The following is an 18610-nucleotide window of genomic DNA, read 5'->3' on the forward strand; positions in this document are numbered from 1 at the left end:
TCTTCAATCAATCAATGTTTATTTATATAGCCCTAAATCACAAGTGTCTCAAAGGGCTGCACAAGACATAACGGCATCCTCGGATCAGCGCCCACATGAGGGCAAGGAAAAACTCACAACCCAGTGGGACGTCAGTGAGAATGACTATGAGAAACCTTGGAGAGGACCGCAAATGTGGGTAAGCCCCCACCCCTCTAAGGGAGACCGGTGCAATGGATCTAACATAATAGTGAGAGTCCAGTCCATAATGGATCTAACATAATAGTGTGAGAGTCCAGTCCATAATGGATCTAACATAATAGTGTGAGTCCAGTCCATAGTGGATTTAACATAATAGTGAGAGTCCAGTCCATAGTGGATCTAACATAATAGTGTGAGAGTCCAGTCCATAGTGGATTTAACATAATAGTGAGAGTCCAGTCCATAGTGGATCTAACATAATAGTGAGAGTCCAGTCCATAGTGGATCTAACATAATAGTGAGAGTCCAGACCATAGTGGATCTAACATAATAGTGAGAGTCCAGTCCATAGTGGATCTAACATAATAGTGAGAGTCCAGTCCATAGTGGATCTAACATAATAGTGAGAGTCCAGTCCATAGTGGATCTAACATAATAGTGTGAGAGTCCAGTCCATAGTGGATCTAACATAATAGTGTGAGAGTCCAGTCCATAGTGGATTTAACATAATAGTGAGAGTCCGGTCCATAGTGGATCTAACATAATAGTGAGAGTCCAGTCCATAGTGGATCTAACATAATAGTGTGAGAGTCCAGTCCATAGTGGATCTAACATAATAGTGAGAGTCCAGTCCATAGTGGATCTAACATAATAGTGGGAGTCCAGTCCATAGTGGATCTAACATAATAGTGGGAGTCCAGTCCATAGTGGATCTAACATAATAGTGAGAGTCCAGTCCATAGTGGATCTAACATAATAGTGAGAGTCCAGTCCATAGTGGATCTAACATAATAGTGTGAGTCCAGTCCATAGTGGATCTAACATAATAGTGGGAGTCCAGTCCATAGTGGATCTAACATAATAGTGGGAGTCCAGTCCATAGTGGATCTAACATAATAGTGAGAGTCCAGTCCATAGTGGATCTAACATAATAGTGAGAGTCCAGTCCATAGTGGATCTAACATAATAGTGTGAGTCCAGTCCATAGTGGATCTAACATAATAGTGAGAGTCCAGTCCATAGTGGATCTAACATAATAGTGAGAGTCCAGTCCATAGTGGATCTAACATAATCGTGAGAGTCCAGTCCATAGTGGATCTAACATAATAGTGACAGTCCAGTCCATAGTGGATCTAACATAATAGTGAGAGTCCAGTCCATAGTGGATCTAACATAATAGTGAGAGTCCAGTCCATAGTGGGGCCAGCAGGAGACCATCCCGAGCAGGGACGTTCAGCAGCGCAGAGATGTCCCCAAAAGATGCACAGGCGAGCGGTCCACCCCCGGTCCCGACTCTGGACAGCCAGCACTTCATCCGTGGCCACTGAACCTGTACAATATACAGTTATTTGCAAGGTGGCAATAAATACTGATAAAGATGAGGGATGCTCATCAAACACTTATTTGGAACATCCCACAGGTGTGCAGGCTAATTGGGAACAGGTGGGTGCCATGATTGGCTATAAAAAAAGCTTCCCAAAAAATGCTCAGTCTTTCACAAGAAAGGATGGGGCGAGGTACACCCCTTTGTCCACAACTGTGTGAGCAAATAGTCAAACAGTTTAAGAACAACGTTTCTCAAAGTGACATTGCAAGAAATTTAGGGATTTCAACATCTACGCTCCATTATATCATCAAAAGGTTCAGAGAATCTGGAGAAATCACTCCACGTAAGCGGCATGGCCGGAAACCAACATTGAATGACCGTGACCTTCCATCCCTCAGACGGCACTGTATCAAAAACCGACATCAATCTCTAAAGGATATCACCACATGGGCTCAGGAAGACTTCAGAAAATCACTGTCACTAAATACAGTTGGTCGCTACATCTGTAAGTGCAAGTTAAAGCTCTACTATGCAAAGCGAAAGCCATTTATCAACAACATCCAGAAACGCCGCCGGCTTCTCTGGACCTGAGATCATCTAAGATGGACTGATGCAAAGTGGAAAAGTGTTCTGTGGTCTGATGAATCCACATTTCAAATTGTTTTTGGAAATATTCGACATCGTGTCATCCGGACCAAAAGGGGAAGCGAACCATCCAGACTGTTATCGACACAAAGTTGAAAAGCCAGCATGTGTGATGGTATGGGGGTGCATTAGTGCCCAAGGCATGGGTAACGTACACATCTGTGAAGGCACCATTAATGCTGAAAGGTACATACAGCTTTGGAGCAACATACTGTATGTTGTCATCCAAGCAACGTTATCATGGACGCCCCTGCTTATTTCAGCAAGACAATGCCAAGCCACGTGTTACAACAGCGTGGTTTTATAGTAAAAGAGTGCGGGTACTTTCCTGGCCCGCCTGCAGTCCAGACCTGTCTCCCATGGAAAATGTGTGGCGCATTATGAAGCGTAAAATAGGACAGCGGAGACCCCGGACTGTTGAAGGACTGAAGCTCTACATAAAACAAGAATGGGAAAGAATTTCCACTTTCAAAGTTTCAACAATTAGTTTCCTCAGTTCCCAAACGTTTATTGAGTGTTGTTAAAAGAAAAGGTGATGTAACACAGTGGTGAACATGCCCTTTCCCAACTACTTTGTCACGTGTTGCAGCCTTGAAATCATAAGTTAATTATTATTTGCAAAAAAAAAAAAGTTTATGAGTTTGAACATCAAATATGTTGTCTTTGTAGCATATTCAACTGAATATGGCTTGAAGAGGATTGGAAAATCATTGTATTCTGTTTATATTTACATCTAACATAATTTCCCAACTCATGGAAAAGGGATTTGTATACGGTATGTATATATGTATACAAATGTATATACAGTATAGGTATGTATATATGTATATAAAGGTATATACAGTATAGGTATGTATATATGTATATAAAGGTATATACAGTATAGGTATGTATATATGTATATAAAGGTATATACAGTATAGGTATGTATATATGTATATAACTGTATATACAGAATAGGTATGTATATAAATGTATATACAGTATAGGTATGTATATATGTATATAAAGGTATATACAGTATAGGTATGTATATATGTATATAACTGTATATACGATATAGGTATGTATATAAATGTATATACAGTATAGGTATGTATATAAATGTATATACAGTATAGGTATGTATATAAATGTATATACATTATAAGTGTAATATGATCAAACTTTCTTGTTGTCAAAAGTCTAGCAGCTGTATTTTGTACCAACTGTAACCGTTTAATGCTAGACATGGGGAGACATAAAACTACTAGTTTACAGTAATGGAGACGAGACGTAAGGAAGGCATGTGGCAGTGATGACAACATTAGACAGAAGAAGTCTGGAGCTAAAGTCAGAGAGAAGTTATGTAAGTGCAAAAATTATGACTAAAGTGATGAAGCTGTATTTTCATTTGAGCTTTAATTTTATTGACAGTTCAGTTAAATAAAATTAATAATAAATATGTTTATTTTAGAACATCATTTCAAAAGTATATTTCATCAGTTATTTATGAATCCCTCATGCAGTATAATTGACTAGCAATATTTTTCTAATTAGGCGGCCCTAAGCCACAGGTTTATCACCATCATCCATCTTTATTGCAGACCATAAGATCCATTAAACCAGTGGTTCTCAAATGGGGGTACGTGTACCCCTGGGGGTACTTGAAGGTATGCCGAGGGGTACGTGAGATTTTTTTTTAAATATTCTAAAAATAGCAACAATTCAAAAATCCTTTATAAATATATTTATTGAATAATACTTCAACAAAATATGAATGTAAGTTCATAAAGTGTGAAAAGAAATGCAACAATGCAATATTCAGTGTTGACAGCTAGATTTTTTGTGGACATGTTCCATAAATATTGATGTTAAAGATTTCTTTTTTTGTGAAGAAATGCTTAGAAGTAAGTTGATGAATCCAGATGGATCTCTATTACAATCCCCAAAGAGGACACTTTAAGTTGATGATTACTTCTATGTGGAGAAATCTTTATTTATAATTGAATCACTTCTCTATTTTTCAACAATTTTTTTGTTATTTTTATATCTTTTTTTCCAAATAGTTCAAGAAAGACCACTACAAATCAGCAATATTCTGTGCTGTTTTAGAAAATATGTAGAAAATGTTGTAGAAAATTGATTGATGGATATATATATATATATATATATATATATATATATATATATATATATATATATATATATATATATATATATATATATATATATATGTGTATGTATATATATATATATATATATATATATATACATACACATATATATATATATATATATATATATATATATATGGATATCCATATATATATATATATATATATATGGATATATAAATATATATATATATATATAACCATTCATTTAAAAAAATATGACTGCATGACTGCAAGCTAATCGATGCTAACATGCTATTTAGGCTAGCTGTATGTACATATTGCATTACTATGATCATTTGTAGCTATATTTGAGCCCATTTAGTTTCCTTTAAGTTCTCATAATTCAGTTTATATCTCATGACACTATCTGTATGTAATGTGGCTTTTATTTTTTTGCGCAGAATTTGTTTTTGTAGTTTTGGTCCAATTTCAACATTTTGGTTTGCTGACCCCTGTCCTAAATGATGCATATAATCCCTTCTAGCCACGCCCCCTCACTCAACCCACTGCACATGTGGAATAAAAATGTCGTCTCTGCTGCCACCTACAGGACACTTGTGTCTTCTTCAGAAAACGTGACATTTGTACTTGTTCCCACTGCACCATTTCATCATTTAAATGCACAAATGAGACTTTCCAGGCGGAGACATGACAGTGGCAGCTATTGGCTCGTGGAGTCTTCCTGTTCAACAAGTTAGTCCTGCTCTCTTTTTTCTCACTTTGGAAGGAGATGAGCTGTAGTTGACAATTACCTCTGCTCGAAGTTTGTCGGGATTTTTGGTTTCTGCCGGATGTGCTGGAGTAAATTAATGTAAAAGACAATTTGGATGCTTTTCTCTCATTTCAGTTATTTCTTTATATTTAAGCTGGCTTTGCAGAGGCTAATGTAAGTTGCTTATCAGCATTTTGTTAACCCAAATGTTTGTTTGTTGACCGAAACAACGTTGAAAAGTTGTTGTTTTTTCCCAGCCAATACTGGCTGTCTTCATGTCTAATGTACAAAGTCATGCAGTTCCGCCGGCTTGTGTCCTTGGTTTGTTGCTGCCTGCTGCTTCTTGCCCTCATAGGCAGGCTCCGCAGAGGTAAATTTACAGTTATTAACCAAAGAAAGAAGAATGTATCAACCGCTTTTTTATGTTCTGCAGAAATAAAGACCTCAAGACACGCTCGGACATTTGAGCAGGTTGGTTTGCACTAGCAGTAGATACTTTCTACCACAGGTCTTTGGCGTTCAGGCCAAGGACCCCAAACGGATGGGGCGGGGACCCCCTACCCATATGTTTTGTAAAAATGGTGTTTTATATTAAACTGGTCCTAAAGGTACCTTGTTATTCAAAACTCAGCTATTTTTTTGCTGAGTATTTTATTGCTGCTAATAGTTAGCCGGTAAATAGAGCGCTAATAATTAGCTGCCATACACTGGCCTAATCATTACTTGGCAACTGGTACACTAATCGCTTTGTGGCAACTGACACGCTAACCGCTAGCTACCAACTAAAGCGCCAATCGCTGGCCTAAAACTAGAGCGCCATTTGCTAGCTGGCAAACAGCGCCTTAATCACTAGCTGACAATGAAGACGCTAATTGCTAGCTTACAACTAAAGTGCTAATCCCTAGCTGGCAACCAGAACGCTAATTGCTAACTGGCAACTAGAGTTTTAATCGTTAGCTGTCAACTTCCGCAGTAATCGCTAATTGGCAACTGACACACTAACAGCTACCTGGCAACTAGTGTGCTAATTACTAGCTGGCAACTAGAGTGCTGATTGTTAGCTGGTAACTAGAGTGCTAATTACTAGCTGGCAACTAGAGTGCTAATTACTAGCTGGCAACTAGAGTGCTGATTGTTAGCTGGTAACTGGTGCACTTATTGCTCGCTGGCAACAGGCGTGTTAATCGAGAGCTGGCAACTAAAGCTCAAAACGCTACCTGGAAACCAGAGAATTAATTGTTGGATAGGCAACTGCTGCACGAACAGCTCGTTGACAACTTGTGCTCTAATCACTGTCTGGTAACTGGAGCATTAAGCGCGAGCTGGCAACTGGTGCTTTAATTGCTAGCAGACAAGAGCGTTATTCACGAGCTGGCAACTAAAGCGCAAAACGCTACCTGGCAACTAGAGGGTTAATTGTTGGATTGCAACTGCCACACTAACAGCTAGTTGGCAACTTGTGCTCTAATCGCTAAGTGGCAACTGGAGCACTAAGTGCTATTTGGCAACTGGTGCATTAATTGCTATCAGAAAATAAGTGCAAGCTGGCAACTAAAGCGCAAATTGCTACCTGGCAATGTTGGATTGCAACTGCCGCACTAATCGGTAGTTGGCAACTTGCTCTCCAATCTCTAGCTAGCAACTAACATGCTAGTCGCTAGCTGGCAACTCGAGCGTTACGTGCCAGCTGGCAGCTGTTGCATTAATCGCTATTGACCACTAGAGTGCTAATCACTAGCTTGCAACTAGAGCATTAAACACTAGCTGACAACTGGTGCACTAATAACTGGCTGACAACCAGAGTGCTAATCGCTAGCTATCTTAAATGCTAACATGAATACAATACCATCTTTCTAGTTTTATTCTAAACTTGCAAGGTACAGTCAGCGGTGTGTTCATGCCAATGCCATTTATAAACATCACTACAGTGTCTTGGATCAATACTTATGTCTATCTAAATATCAGAATTATATATATATATATATATATATATATATATATATATATGTGTGTATATGTGTGTGTGTGAATAAGTCCAATCAACTTACAGTTTGAGCTCTTCAAGGTTTGTAAGAACCAGAAACGTCGGGATGACGTCTCCCTCAGCAAGCTGGTCCTGGACAGCATCCTGGTCTCAGATCAACACAAAATCTTGTTCTGTGAAACACCCCAAGCGGGCGACGTTGAATGGAAGAAGCTCCTGATTGCCGCCAGTGGTAAGCATCACGTGACACCAAGGTGGCACTAGCTCAGCTCACCTTTGACTCTGAACAGGATAGGCATTGATTCAATTGAACTCATTTCAAAGGGGCAACGTTTGTTTTGTTTTTTAACTCGTAAAAGTTGAGGTACTACGTACCAATTTTTTTTGGTATCTGTTCCATAAGGAGCATTAAGATTCCGGATCAATGATGTCATAGGTCTGTGCTCTGCACATGAATGCCGTAGATAAATATTGTTTCCAGCTGTAATTGTAATGAAGTGATGCATCTGTGTGGTCTTTATGACATACCTGCAGTACACCAACATGTTTAGGACTTCAAAAGCATCCCTCCTTCCATCCATTTCCTACCGCCTGTCCCTCTCGGGTTTGCAGGGGTGCCGGAGTCTACCCCAGCTGCCTTCGCCACCTCATCACAGGGCCAACACAGATCGACAGACAACATTCACAGACCAGGGACCATTCAGTGTTATTTATGTTACCACCTCTTGTGCTTCTAATCATGAAATGTTTTGGTTTTTTTCACATCTTTTTATTGACACCAATGTCATACAATACCGATTAATACTATTATCGACAAGGACCATTGATATCGGTCTTGGTAGCGATAAAGTCCCTAACGATATACATCTCTAGGTCTCTCTCTTAGTGGTCCTCAGACGAGCTTCCATCGAGGTCTCCAATCATTCAGGTTTTCCACACACCCGGCCAGCTCCGTGGAGCATTTCAGCTCCAGCATCTTTCTTCAGGATGTCCACGTACGTTAGCGCGGGACGTCCTCACGATCGATGCTCATGCGTTGGTTCCCATAGGACCAGCCTTCTGGCCGGTAGCTCCCAATGTCTGTGGCAGTGGTTGGCCAGCCTCACCCTCCGAGCTGTTAGCTGGATTGTATTCTTTTACTCACCCTTCACCAGCGTTGACCTTTTTCCCATCTTATACGGTGCGCCTTATGGCGACCCATCAGCGTTCTTGTTCTGTAGCCCTGTACACTGTTTGTTTGTCTAATCTTGAACAAGTTTGTGCTGAAAACAAAGTTTCGTTGTACTTGTGCAATGACAATAAAGACCTATCCTTATTGCTGAGCCTCGGCAGTTGCCCGTACATGTCCTGGTTGGTGATGTAGATGTTCCGGTCCACATTCAGAACAGCTCGTATCATTCTGGTGTAGCACCCATCTAGGGACTTCTGCAGGGTGGGTGTCATGGTCCAGCTTTTGCAGACATACAGGAGGACAGACTCCACAATGGCGTGGAATAGCCTCAGCTTTATGTGTCGGGGGAGATTGGAGCACCACACTCTTGACATAGCGTTCAGGGCCCTCCACGCTACTGCCTTCCTGACCTTAAGGTTTTGTTCTGTGGACTTCATCCAGCAACCCAAGTATTTGAAGTCATTGACCTCTTGCAGAGCGTTGCCATCTGATGTTGTAATTGGCAGGTGGTCCATGTGTAGATTATAGGTGATTACCTCAGTCTTCTTTGCGTTCAGTCTGAGGCCCGCCCTGGCACGTTCCACCTCCACTCTATTCAGGAGTTCCTGTGCCAGCTCCCCTTGATCAGCCAGCAAGCAGATGTCATCTGTATAGTCTAGGTCTGCTACGGCTACAGAAGGGGTTCTTTTAGACCTTGGTGTAATTGTGAAGCCAAGCTACTGCTCCCGCCCGTTGATGGCTTTCCTGAGTGGGTAGTCCAGAGCTATGACAAAAAGGAAGTGGGCGAGTCTCTCCCTGCTGCACCAAGATTTCAAACTCATCGCTGATACCATCTGGGGTTACTACCTTGGCTTTTGTGTCCTTGTACATGGCCTCTGTGGCCCGGAGTAGATTTGGGAGGACCCCTTAAGCCTGGAGGATTCTCAGCATTATGCCTCTGTCTATTGAATCAAATGCCTTTTTGAAGTCAATGAAACACAGTACTGCTGTCGAGTTGTTCTTCTCCTCCTCAATGATTCTCCTTAAGAGTGGGATCTGGCCTTCGGTGGTCCTTCCCTTTCTGAAACCACTTTGGTTGTCCCTCAGGTGTGGTTCAATGGCGTCCCTAATCCGGTTTAATATCATGCAGTTGTAGAGCTTCGCTATGACGCAGGTTTGGCTAATGGTATTACTGCATTTATGTGTCGGCGTATTCAGTGAACGGTAATTTGGAGTGAATGTATGCTGCTCATGGTAGGAGACTACCCCAGCGTGGAGGACATCCCAGAGAACCTCATTCACGACCACAAAAATAACGGCTGGCCCCGCCTCTCATCTTTGACGCCTCAGGAAATAACGCACAGGTGACTCAGCAATCACACTTATCCACAATCATTTTTAGTGCAGTGATTCTCAAACTGTGGGCTCCCTCTAGTGGTACACCAAAGAATCACTTGTTATAATATTCCAACAGTGTTACTGTTCAAACTGTGTAATGTTACAGTGGCCCAAAAATATAAATTATACTTGTTAAATAAAACCTCTACCTTGATTTTAATGTATACTAAGGCCTACTACGCTACTGTATTTTAATGTTGCTCATTATGGTGGCCATGTTTATTCAAAAGTAATGTTTTAGTGTGTTTTCTCGCCCCACAGACTGAACACGTATTTCAAGTTCATCATCGTGAGGGATCCCTTCGAACGTCTCATCACGACGTTCGAGGAAAAATTCCTCTTCAGGAAACCCACAGAAGTTTGTTTCCAGCACACCATCGCCCCCGCCATTATCCACAGGTACCGCAAAGACTTCCCCTTCCTCGCTGATACCGGTTTGATGTTTGATGAGTTTGTGCGTTACCTGGCGGACGCGGACGCCCGGGAGACCATGGACTGGCAGTTTGGCAGGAACATCGTCCACTGGGCCACCTACGCCGAGTTGTGCGCACCCTGTGACGTCCGCTACGACGCAATAGGCCGCCACGAGACGCTGGAGCGCGACGCCACCCAGATCCTGAGGAAAGCTGGCATCGAGCGCGTGGCGTCCTCCCCGCTCATCAACCCTGGCATCACACGCGACAACAAGACCAAGGTGGAACGCTACTTTGCAGGAGTCAGCAAGCAAGACATCAGGCGCCTCTATGAGCGCTATGAGGTGGACTTTCACTTATTTGGATATCCCACACCTGACTTTCTCCTCAACTGACATTCCTTTTCATTCTTATGGGATTTATCATGCAACTCAATTATGAAAATGATGATTGATCTTTTTACAACATAGCCTCCTTGCCACCTAAAGAAAGTAAGCATGCTAATGTTAGCATGCTAACGTTAGCATGTGTCAAGTACCAAGTTGTATGACTAGGAAGCGTACGCATGTAGAATTAGCTAAAAAAAAGAGTTAGTATACCAACAGTTATCAAGTACCAAGTTGTATGACTCGAAGGTGTTCGCTGTAAAATTGTCTCAAACAGTTAGCATGCTGGAATGCTAACGTTAGCATGCTAATAGTTAGAATGCGACAAGTACCAAGTCATATGACTGGGAAGTGTATGCATGTGAAAGCAGCTAAAAAAGTTACCATGCTAATATTAGCATGCTTACATGCTAATGTTAGCATGTGTCAAGTACCAAGTCGTAGGACTAGGAAGAGTACGCCTGTTAAATTAGCTACAAAATCAAAAATACCATGCTAGCAGTTAATATGTGTCAAGTACCAACTTCTGTTCGACAGTAAATTGGCTAAACAAGTTACCATGCTAATGTTAGCAAGCTAACAGTTAACATGTGTCAAGTACCAATTGATTGATTGATACTTTTATTAGTAGATTGCACAGTACAGTACATATTCCGTACAATTGACCACTAAATGGTAACACCCCAATAAGTTTTTCAACTTGTTTAAGTCGGGGTCCACGTTAATCAATTCATGGTAAGTTATGTGACTTTGAGCTGTTCAGCAGTAAAATTGACTAAACAATTTACCATACTAATTTCAGTATTCTAAAATGCTAATGTTAGCATGCTAACAGTTAACATGTGTCGGTAACCAATTTATATGAATTTGAGCTTTTCAGCTGTAAAATTGGCTTCAATTAGTTAGTATTCCACAATGCTAATGTTAACAGGCTAACAGTTTGTATGCGACAAGCACCAAGTCATATGACTGTGAGGCGTACGTATACAAAATCAGCTAAAAAAAAATGTTAGCATGCTAACAGTTAGCATGCTAACAATATGACTCTGAGGTGTTTGGCTGGAAAATAAATTAAAATTTACCATGCTAATGTTAATATCCTATAATGCTAACATGATAATTTTAACAGTTAACGTGTTCCAGGTACCTACTACTAAGTTATATGACTTTGAGCAGTTGGCCTGTTAAATCGGCTAAAATAGTGGTAACATGCTAACGTTAGCATGTGTCAAGTACCAAGTTGTAGGACAAGGTAGCGTACGCATGTAAAATTAGCTAAAAAAAAAAAGAAAAAAGTTAGCACGCTAACAGCATGTATCTAGTACCGGGTTGTATGACTGCAAAATTGGCTTAAAAAAGTTAAAATGCTAGTATCTATGTGCTAGAATGCTACCATTAGCATGCAAACAGTTAAAATGTGTCAAGTACCAAGTTATATGACTTTGAGCTGTTCAGCAGTAAAATCGGCTAAACTACTTACCATACTAGTGTTAGTATGCTAAAATGCTAATGTGAGCATGCTAACAGTTAACGTGTCAGTAATCAAGTTATATAACTTTAAGCTTTTCAGCTGTAAAATGAGCTAATGAGCAATATTAAAATACAGTAGTCTAGTAGGCCTAAGTACTTATTTAAAACAAGGCAGAGGTTTTATTTAACAAGTATATTTAACATTTGTATACATACTGTGTGTGTGTGTGTGTGTGTGTGTGTGTGTGTGTGTGTGTGTGTGTGTGTGTGTGTGTGTGTGTATATATATATATACACATAAGGCAGCATGGTGTAAGAGGGGTTTGTATGTCTGCCTCACAATACGAAGGTCCTGAATAGTCCTGGGTTCAATCCTGGGCTCGGGATCTTTCTGTGTGGAGTTTGCATGTTCTCCTTGTGACTGCGTGGGTTCTACTCTGGCTTCCTCCCACCTCCAAAGACATGCACCTGGGAATAGGCCCCTCCCACCTCCAAAGACATGCACCTGGGAATAGGCCCCTCCCACCTCCAAAGACATGCACCTGGGAATAGGCCCCTCCCACCTCCAAAGACATGCACCTGGGAATAGGCCCCTCCCACCTCCAAAGACATGCACCTGGGAATAGGCCCCTCCCACCTCCAAAGACATGCACCTGGGTATAGGCCCCTCCCACCTCCAAAGACATGCACCTGGGAATAGGCCCCTCCCACCTCCAAAGACATGCACCTGGGAATAGGCCCCTCCCACCTCCAAAGACATGCAGCTAATTAATGTTTTATGTTTGTGTGGTTTATATTATCAATGCACATATGTTCAAAGTGCAATTTCCATGCCAATGATGTGCATTCCTTATACATAAAATTAAGGTTATGGCAAGCAGAATTTTTTTAACTATTTACCCTAAAATAAGCAATGAGGCTTTTAAGTGTTTTTTAATCCGATTACTTGATCAATCGAACAAACCAATCGATTTCTAAAATAGATAATTACAGCCAAAGTCTCTTTAGTTCACTGCTTTGAAAAACAGTAAATAGGTAAAGCCGCTCCACTTCCTCATCATTCGTGTTGAAGGCCATGAGAGAAAACTGTAAACAATGCACAGAAATTTTGGGTGTCATGGAAATTTCACAGGGCTTCACGGTGGAAGAGGGGTTAGTGCGTCTGCCTCACAATACGAAGGTCCTGAATAGTCATGGGTTCAATCCCGGGCTCGGGATCTTTCTGTGTGGAGTTTGCATGTTCTCCCCGTGAATGTGTGGGTTACCTCCGGGTACTCCGGCTTCCTCCCACTTCCAAAGACATGCACCTGGAGATAGGCCCCTCCCACATGCACCTGGGGATAGGTTGATTGGCAACACTAAATGGTCCCTAGTGTGTGAGTGTGAATGTTGTCTGTCTATCTGTGTTGGCCCTGTGATGAGGTGGCAACTTGTCCAGGGTGTACTCCGCCTTCCGCCCGATTGTAGCTGAGAAAGGCACCAGCGCCCCCCGCGACCCCAAAGGGAATAAGCGGTAGAAAATATATATATACATATATATATATACATGTGTGTGTGTGTGTGTATGTATATATATATCTATATATATATATATATGTGTGTGTTATAGGTATTTAACAACAATACAAATATGTTAAATGCATATGGATTTCCTTCTTTCTTGGACACAAAAATATTTGTTGGTGTATTACTGGGGTGTCCAAGGTGCGGCCCGGGGGCCATTTGTGCTCCGCAGCTCGAGTTTTGTTGGCCCGCAATATGTTGTCTTAAAAAAAAAATAAAGAAAGGAAAAAAGCACAAAAAGACGTAATGTTACAAGAAAAAAGCTACAAATTTTAGACAAATTTTTAAAAGTCTAAGTACGTTTAGACTTTTGAATGCTAAAAACAGAATCACCACATTTGAGAACCACTGCCTTCGTCGATACATTGGCGTTTTCACTGGAGTTATACTTTGCAGCAGCTGAGACCGATTTACGACACTTTGCTGTTCGGGGCATTTCAGAATAAAATAAAAGTAGCAGAACACTTAAGAAGCAATTTTAAAATACGGAAAATATTTGCAAGGTAATTTAAAAATAATACATAATTTTATTGGCTTCACGGTGGAAGAGGGGTTAGTGCGTCTGCCTCACAATACGAAGGTCCTGAGAAGTCCTGGGTTCAATCCCGGGCTCGGGATCTTTCTGTGTGGAGTTTGCATGTTCTCCTTGTGAATGTGTGGGTTCCCTCCGGGTACTCCGGCTTCCTCCCACTTCAAAGACATGCACCTGGGGATAGGCCCCTCCCACCTCCAAAGACATGCACCTGGGGATAGGTTGATTGGCAACACTAAATGGTCCCTAGTGTGTGAATGTTGTCTGTCTATCTGTGTTGGCCCTGCGATGAGGTGGCGACTTGTCCATGGTGTACCCCGCCTTCAGCCTGATTGTAGCTGAGATAGGCACCAGCACCCTTAGCAAGCCCAAAGGGAATAAGTGGTACAAAATGGATGGATATATCATTTTATAAACAACTATTTCGAATAATCTGTGTGATTTGCTTCGTATTCATTTACTTTGGCATTGCTCACTTCAGAGCAGGGGTGTCAAACGCACGGCCCGCGGGCCGACTCAGACCGTGAACAGGTTTTATCTGGCCTGCAGGAGGAGTTTGCTAACTATAAAAATGAGCCGGAATTTTTTAATGAAAGAAACTGCTGTTCTAAATGTGTCCACTAGATGTTGCAATAGCAATTCTTTGTTTCTTTGTAGATTATGCTACATGTGTAAAATAAAATAATAAACCACATTAGTGTACCAGTCGAAGAAGATGAGCAAACTACATCATAATTTGATTTTTATTTATTTTTATATCTTGATAAATTGAAAATTAACACCAATGTGCTGACTGATGAGCATTATCACATCATTTATTCAGAAGGTATAAATAACGACAAATAAAAGTTGGAATACTATTAACCGCAACATGTAAGTGTAAAAAAACATTATGATTTGTGTATTTTCAGAATGTGCTTGTTCTCTTTTTAAACCCAAAAAAAAGAAAACACACAATCTGAAGTTGTCTTTATTTTTAAGTTATTGTGCCGTGATTTTACCAGTCCGGCCCACTTGGGTGTGGATTTTTCTCCATGTGGCCCCCGATCTAAAATGAGTTTGACACCACTGCTTTAGAGTATTTATGTTGCAATAACATGAAATGTCCACATAGTGGCAGTAACATTTTTATTTCCCAAGAGAAAGCCGCAAATATGGCGGACTAAACGTCTATATTGTCGATTGAATCGGAGAAATAAAAGATGAGTATGCATGTTGTCGATTTTTACAAGGAAAGCATTGCGTCCGTTCTTGTATTGGCTTTGTCAGATTGTGCTGCTTGTCCACACTTCTTCCAGGCTCGTCTGACGGGTCGGTCCTGCTCGACAATTTCGACATTGGATCTTGTTTAGCAAACAGATTGCTGTGTTAAACGTGGCATTGGGAAAAATAACATGCGGTTGACAGAAGGCAGACCCTGCTTCTTGCATATAGGCTTTCTCCAAACAAATATTTTCCATTGAGGGCCACATACAGAAAGAAATATGTTTGATTCTACTAATCCACGGGAGGGGGGGCATAAAAACAAGCTGCAGGCTGCAAATGTTTCTGCAGACTGAATACTTGGATTGCGCTGAAGTCGACGTCCTATAAAGCAGTGGTTCTCAAATGGGGGTACTTGAAGGTATGCCGAGGGGTACGTGAGATTTTTTTTAAATATTCTAAAAATAGCAACAATTCAAAAATCCTTTATAAATATATTTTTTGAATAATACTTCAACAAAATTTGAATGTAAGTTCATAAACTTGGAAAAGAAATACAACAATGCAATATTCAGTGTTGACAGCTAGACTTTTTGTGGACATGTTCCATAAATATTGATGTTAAAGATTTCTTTTTTTGTGAAGAAATGTATAGAATTAAGTTGATGAATCCAGATGGATCTCTATTACAATCCCCAAAGTTGATGATTACTTCTATGTGTAGAAATCTGTATTTAGAATTGAATCACTTGTTTATTTTTCAACACGTTTTTTGTTATTTTATATATATTTTTTTCAAATAGTTCAAGAAAGACCACTACTGTTATACAATTTAATAAATCAGAAACCGATGACATAGTGCAGGGGTGTCAAACTCAAATACGGAGTGGGCCAAAATTTTAAACGGAACAAAGCCGCGGGCCAAGGTTGAACAAATTAACCTTTTAATAGGGACCCAAACAAGTTTTGCATTAAATATTGAACAACAAGGCTTATATAACTTTAGTGACATGCAAAATGGTTTCAATAAATAATAATAATAATTAAAAGAATATCAATGGCATATCAAATAAAATTTAAATAAAAATTGTATGTCTTTTTTTCTATTTGCAATCTTCTGAGGTAAATATAGTTTTTTTTCCACGGGCTGATAATAAATTTGAAAATAAAATAACAATAATGAATGAACCAAACATTCAAGCCTTGAACTAGCAAGAGAAAATGCATGAATAAAACGTTAACTATTGGTCAGTTTGCTGGAAATTTCCCGGAAGAGTTAGTGCTGCAAGGGTTTCTGGGTATTTGTTCTGTTGTTTTACGTTGCGGATGTTCACCCAAAATGTGTTTGTCATTCTTGTTTGGTGTGTGTTCACAGTGTGGCGCATATTTGTAACAGTGCCAAAGTTGTTCATACAGCCACCCACAGTGTGACCTGTATGGCTGTTGACCAAGTGTGCCTTGCATTCATGTGTGCGTGTGTGTGTGTGTGTGTGTGTGTGTGTGTGTGTGTGTAAAAGCCACAAATATTTTGTGACACGCTGTTAGTATGGAGGAAAAGCGGACGTGACGACAGGTTGTAGAGAACGCTAAAGGCAGTGCCTTAAATGCACGCCCCCAATATAGTTGTCCAGGTGGAAATCTGTAGAAATTCGGGAGAATGGTTGCCCCGGGAGATTTTCAGGAGGGGCACTGAACTTCGGGAGTCTATCGGGAAAATTAGGAGGGTTGGCAAGTATGAGTATTAGCGGTGAATGCGGTGTTACAGCGGCACCGACGCTGTTTAACACCGGCGGGCCAGCTCTAATGCTAAATTGATATTGCCTCAAGGGCCAAATTAAATTACACGGCGGGCCAGAGTTTGACACCCATGACATTGTGCTTTATTTTACTTCTTTATCTCTTTTTTTCAACCAAAAATGCTTTGCTCTTAATAGGGGGTACTTGAATTAAAAAAATGTTCACAGGGGGTACATCACTGAAAAAAGGTTGAGAACCACTGCTCTAAACGAAAGGCAGCACAGTGCAATTTGTGATCCTGGAAAACCATCACTGCATTTGCAAAATATCTGCTGCAATATTTGAGATCTGTTTTAGCTGTGCCATGCAGTTCGTTGCAAATGACTGTATTGATTTGTAGAAGGTCTGTAGTGCGTCCTTGGAGAGCATCACTTGCCACACCCTTGACAGTGTCGTCTCTCCTGCGCATGCGCGCCAGCGTGCTGACTGGGTTGCTTCAGAATGTCTCCTTTGCAGCGCCAGTGTGACTCATTAGCGGTGTCTGGTCGTAATATAGCCATCAAAAAGTGAGCAGGCCCCTTCTCTCTTCTGAGAATTCGGAGCGAACCGGCTTTCACTGTAGCGCGACTCTCTCAAAACAGCACCAAGCTACCGAGAAGCGGAGGAGAAAAATCGAAAGTTGGGTGCTTTAGTTTCAATGTAAAATATGTCAAGAAAAATAAGTAAGTGTTGATAAACGCTAATCGCACTGCTGGATTTTTAATGACGATGTTTATACATTGAACAACTTAATACAACGAGTGATGCTTTGTTGTAATGAATACAAAAGGCTTTCTTCAGAATAGACAAGCTTTACTTTGAAGTTCACAGGCGGAAGTGTGCTTGAGAAGACATCCCAGGCCAGAGCGGCTAGGCGGCTAGCAGGGAGTCCGCTGCTGCCGTCTCAACATGGAGTAGCACAAGCCGCTCGTCCTCTGCCCACAAGCGGACCCCGCCGAGAGGATTACACGCTTCCCAGTCGCCCGCGAATGATAGGACGGCCGATGCTTTTGTAGCTGGAAAAGGGACTGTTTTATTTGAAAGATGGCGAACGACTCCCCAGCTAAAAGTCTGGTAGACATCGACTTGGCTTCACTGCGGGTGAGTGCTTCCCTCCCTCACATTTCTGCCTTTTTAACGCTGTTATCGCGCGTGTACGTCGCAGCTCGACAAAACACACATTGCACGGTCAGCTTAATGGAAATGGACCGCGAATGGCAGCGGCTGTCTGGGACAAAGTGCGGGGAATGACCGCCGAGTCGCGGCGAGGTGTTGCCGCTGTCTGCTTTTCCTTTGTTCGCACGCATCGGGGAGGCAGCCCAGGCTGGAGCTGCGCGCGCAACAGCTGGCTCACACCACGCAGTCAGCCCTCACCGCACTGCCGTCTCACTAACGTCCCTCTCCGTCTTGTCTCCTCCAGGACCCGGCCGGGATATTTGAATTGGTGGAGGTGGTTGGAAATGGCACCTACGGACAAGTCTACAAGGTTGGTGGGAGACGCAGTGCATGCTCTGTCCTGCAGGAGGACCCCATCATCATCATCATCATCATCATCATCACTTGTTTTCATTTTCCGCCCCTGGACCTCTGCGAGAACAAAACAACTCCCGATTTGCAAAGGGATGTCTTGCAGATGTTGCCGTCACATAAGTCATGACGTCACTTTCGTCTGACCCCTGAATTGTTGCAGTGAGTTGGAAGGGTGAATCAGT

The 18610-nt window shown here is 41.4% G+C and overlaps 2 protein-coding genes across 6 annotated transcripts in view; both read left to right on the plus strand.

Moving 5' to 3' along the window:
* The first annotated feature begins 4916 nt into the window (after positions 1–4916).
* Positions 4917–10860, plus strand: LOC133544556 (carbohydrate sulfotransferase 10-like). Of its 2 annotated transcripts, none has more exons than XM_061890033.1 (6): positions 4917–5197; positions 5281–5393; positions 5457–5494; positions 7074–7239; positions 9416–9521; positions 9817–10860. In XM_061890033.1, the coding sequence occupies exons 1-6, from the start codon at positions 5139–5141 to the stop codon at positions 10361–10363; spliced, it is 1029 nt and encodes a 342-aa protein (XP_061746017.1). In that variant the 5' UTR covers positions 4917–5138; the 3' UTR covers positions 10364–10860. The 2 variants fall into 2 exon arrangements, with proteins under 2 accessions (XP_061746017.1, XP_061746018.1); XM_061890034.1 differs by having other exon boundaries at positions 4933–5197; positions 7089–7239.
* A 3647-nt stretch (positions 10861–14507) lies between these two features.
* Positions 14508–18610, plus strand: part of LOC133544555 (mitogen-activated protein kinase kinase kinase kinase 4-like) — a 55925-nt gene continuing 51822 nt past the window's right edge. For 2 of the 4 annotated variants that reach the window (XM_061890028.1, XM_061890030.1), the window contains exons 1-2: positions 16220–17999; positions 18319–18384. In XM_061890028.1, coding sequence (XP_061746012.1) covers positions 17943–17999; positions 18319–18384 — 123 coding nt within the window. In that variant the 5' untranslated portion in view covers positions 16220–17942. Of the gene's footprint in view, positions 18000–18318; positions 18385–18610 lie in introns of all 4 variants that reach the window. The other 2 variants (XM_061890032.1, XM_061890031.1) reach the window with 2 other exon arrangements.

This window comes from Nerophis ophidion, linkage group LG27 (genome assembly GCF_033978795.1).
Source record: "Nerophis ophidion isolate RoL-2023_Sa linkage group LG27, RoL_Noph_v1.0, whole genome shotgun sequence".
NCBI classification, from domain to species: domain Eukaryota; kingdom Metazoa; phylum Chordata; class Actinopteri; order Syngnathiformes; family Syngnathidae; genus Nerophis; species Nerophis ophidion.

Coding starts and splice junctions, on each gene's coding strand:
- LOC133544556 (XM_061890033.1), top strand. CDS start 5,139: ATGCTTTTCTCTCATTTCAGTTATTTCTTTATATTTAAGCTGGCTTTG. Junction 5,394..5,456: donor CATAGGCAGGCTCCGCAGAG/GTAAATTTACAG, acceptor TATGTTCTGCAG/AAATAAAGACCTCAAGACAC. Junction 7,240..9,415: donor GCTCCTGATTGCCGCCAGTG/GTAAGCATCACG, acceptor TGCTCATGGTAG/GAGACTACCCCAGCGTGGAG.